The sequence below is a fragment of the Leucoraja erinacea genome, chromosome 18, assembly GCF_028641065.1.
Source record: "Leucoraja erinacea ecotype New England chromosome 18, Leri_hhj_1, whole genome shotgun sequence".
Classification (NCBI taxonomy): Eukaryota; Metazoa; Chordata; class Chondrichthyes; order Rajiformes; family Rajidae; genus Leucoraja; species Leucoraja erinaceus.
The window spans coordinates 23930-25863 of NC_073394.1; the positions used below are offsets into that span (position 1 = coordinate 23930).

The 1934-nt window shown below is 61.8% G+C and overlaps 1 protein-coding gene across 1 annotated transcript; it reads right to left on the bottom strand.

Moving 5' to 3' along the window:
• Positions 1 to 278: 278 nt before the first annotated feature.
• On the bottom strand, positions 279 to 1627 carry LOC129705990 (gastrula zinc finger protein XlCGF7.1-like). Its single transcript, XM_055649961.1, has 4 exons — positions 1565 to 1627; positions 1204 to 1313; positions 808 to 999; positions 279 to 633 (listed from the first exon to the last, which is right to left on the bottom strand). The coding sequence occupies exons 1-4, from the start codon at positions 1625 to 1627 to the stop codon at positions 279 to 281; spliced, it is 720 nt and encodes a 239-aa protein (XP_055505936.1).
• Between the last annotated feature and the right edge of the window lie 307 nt (positions 1628 to 1934).

The window sequence follows — 1934 nt, forward strand, 5'->3', positions numbered from 1 at the left end:
CAGGTGGTCAAGGCGGGTAAAGCCCTTACCACAGGATGGGCAGAGGAAGGGACACTCACCGCTGTGGGTACGCGGGTGCTGCCACAGCCTTGCCACACTCAAAACACACTAAGGGTCTCTCTCCGGTGTGTGTCCGCTGGTTCTCCCGAAGCCTCCATGCTCTCTTGAAACGCTTGCCGCAGTGGGAGTAGCTGCTCGCTGGCGTGGGCCCGCCAGTGCTGCCGCAACCCCTGCGAGCTGTACAAGTAGTCGTAGGGCTGGCTACTGGTGTGCACACGCTAGTGAGACAGGACGTGGGAGACCATGGCAAAGCGCTCTCCACAGACTGGGCTCGGGACGGGACGGTCTCCAGCGTGCACCCGCTGGTGAGACAGCAGCTTGGTGGAACTGGTGAAGCCCTTGCCGCACTGGGCACAGTTGTGTGGGCGCTCGGCAGTGTGGGTGCGTTTGTGCTCCAGCAGCCTGGTGGAGCGGGTGAAGCCCTTGCCGCAGTCGCTGCAGGTGAAAGGGCGCTCTCCTGTGTGCAGGAGCCTGTGTATCTTCAGGTACTTTAATGACTTGAAGCCTTTGCCGCAGTCGGAGCAGCCAAAGGGCCTCTCATCAGTGTGGGTGTGCTGGTGCACCTGCAGCGTGCTGGAGTGGGTGAAGCCTTTGCCGCACTGGGTGCAGGTGAAGGGGCGCTCGCCGGTGTGGGTGCGCTGGTGGGATAGCAGGTTGCTGGACTGGGTGAAGCCCTTGCCGCAGTCGCTGCAGGTGAAGGGGCGCTCCCCGGTGTGGGTGCGCTGGTGCTGCAGCAGGTGGCTGGACTGGGTGAAGCCTTTGCCACACTGGGCGCAAGTGAAGGGGCGCTCGTCGGTGTGGGTGCGCTGGTGCTGCAGCAGGTGGCTGGACTGGGTGTAGCCTTTGCCGCACTGGGCGCAGGTGAAGGGGCGCTCGTCGGTGTGGCTGCGCTGGTGCAGCAGCAGGTGGTTGGAGTGGGTGAAGCACTTGCCGCAGTCGCTGCAGGTGAAGGGGCGCTCCCCGGTGTGCAGGCGTCTGTGCCTCTTCAGGTCAGTGGACCACTTGTAGCCTTTGCCGCAGTCGGAGCAGGTGAAGGGCCGCTCACTGCTGTGCACCCGCCGGTGATACAGCAGCCCCGATAATCGTGCAAAGCTCTTGCCACAGGTGGAGCAGCCATAGGGCTTCTCGCCCGTGTGCACCTGCCGCAGCGACTTCAGGTCCTTTGCCGTCTTGAAGTGCTTGCTGCAGTCGGAGCTGTCAAAGGGGCGTTCTCCCGTGTGAACCCACCGGTGGATCTCCAGCTCGTTCGGACACTGCCAGGCCTTGCCACACACATCGCACTCATAACGCTTCTCCTTGTTGTGCCCCGTCATGTGGTCCTCCATCGAAGCTCAGCCCCCAAAGCATACCGGGCAGATAGGGGGCTCGCCTGCACCCTGGCCACCCTCAATGACCGCTTACGTCTCTGTCTCTCCGTCCACAGCAACAACTCCTAAACCCTGCAGGAGGGGAATAGAGAGTCAACAAGCTGGCAAACAGAACATTACTAACACGTGAACATTACTAGTGTTTGGGAATCAGGACAGAAGCCTCCCCGGAAGCGACGACACAATGCACTGTGATGCATCGGGCAACAATTCTGTCAACATGTTGGACGACGACAAAAGCCAACAGCGAGCTCCATCATCTAACACACAATCAAATTAGTGCTTCAGGGGGAAGTATGTGAGGGGGGGGGGGGGGGGGGGGGGGGGGGGGGGGGGGGGGGGGGGGGGGGGGAGGGGGGGAGGGTAGGGGGGGGGGTAGTGGGGGGGGGGGGGAATCGCCCGTTCACATGCAGCCGCCAGAGCAAACAGTGTACATACGGTTATGACAAACGCAACAAATGCAATATCCAGTGCAGAGCAGTGCAAGGCATCTCTGGTCCTCCGAGT

What these genes read in the sequence shown, in the direction of transcription:
- LOC129705990 (XM_055649961.1), bottom strand. Translation starts at nt 1,627, where the DNA reads ATGCATCACAGTGCATTGTGTCGTCGCTTCCGGGGAGGCTTCTGTCCT. An exon ending in GTCCTGATTCCCAAACACTA is followed by an intron (nt 1,314 to 1,564) that starts GTAATGTTCACG and finishes AAGGCCTGGCAG; the next exon opens with TGTCCGAACGAGCTGGAGAT. An exon ending in AAGGACCTGAAGTCGCTGCG is followed by an intron (nt 1,000 to 1,203) that starts GCAGGTGCACAC and finishes CTTCACCTGCAG; the next exon opens with CGACTGCGGCAAGTGCTTCA.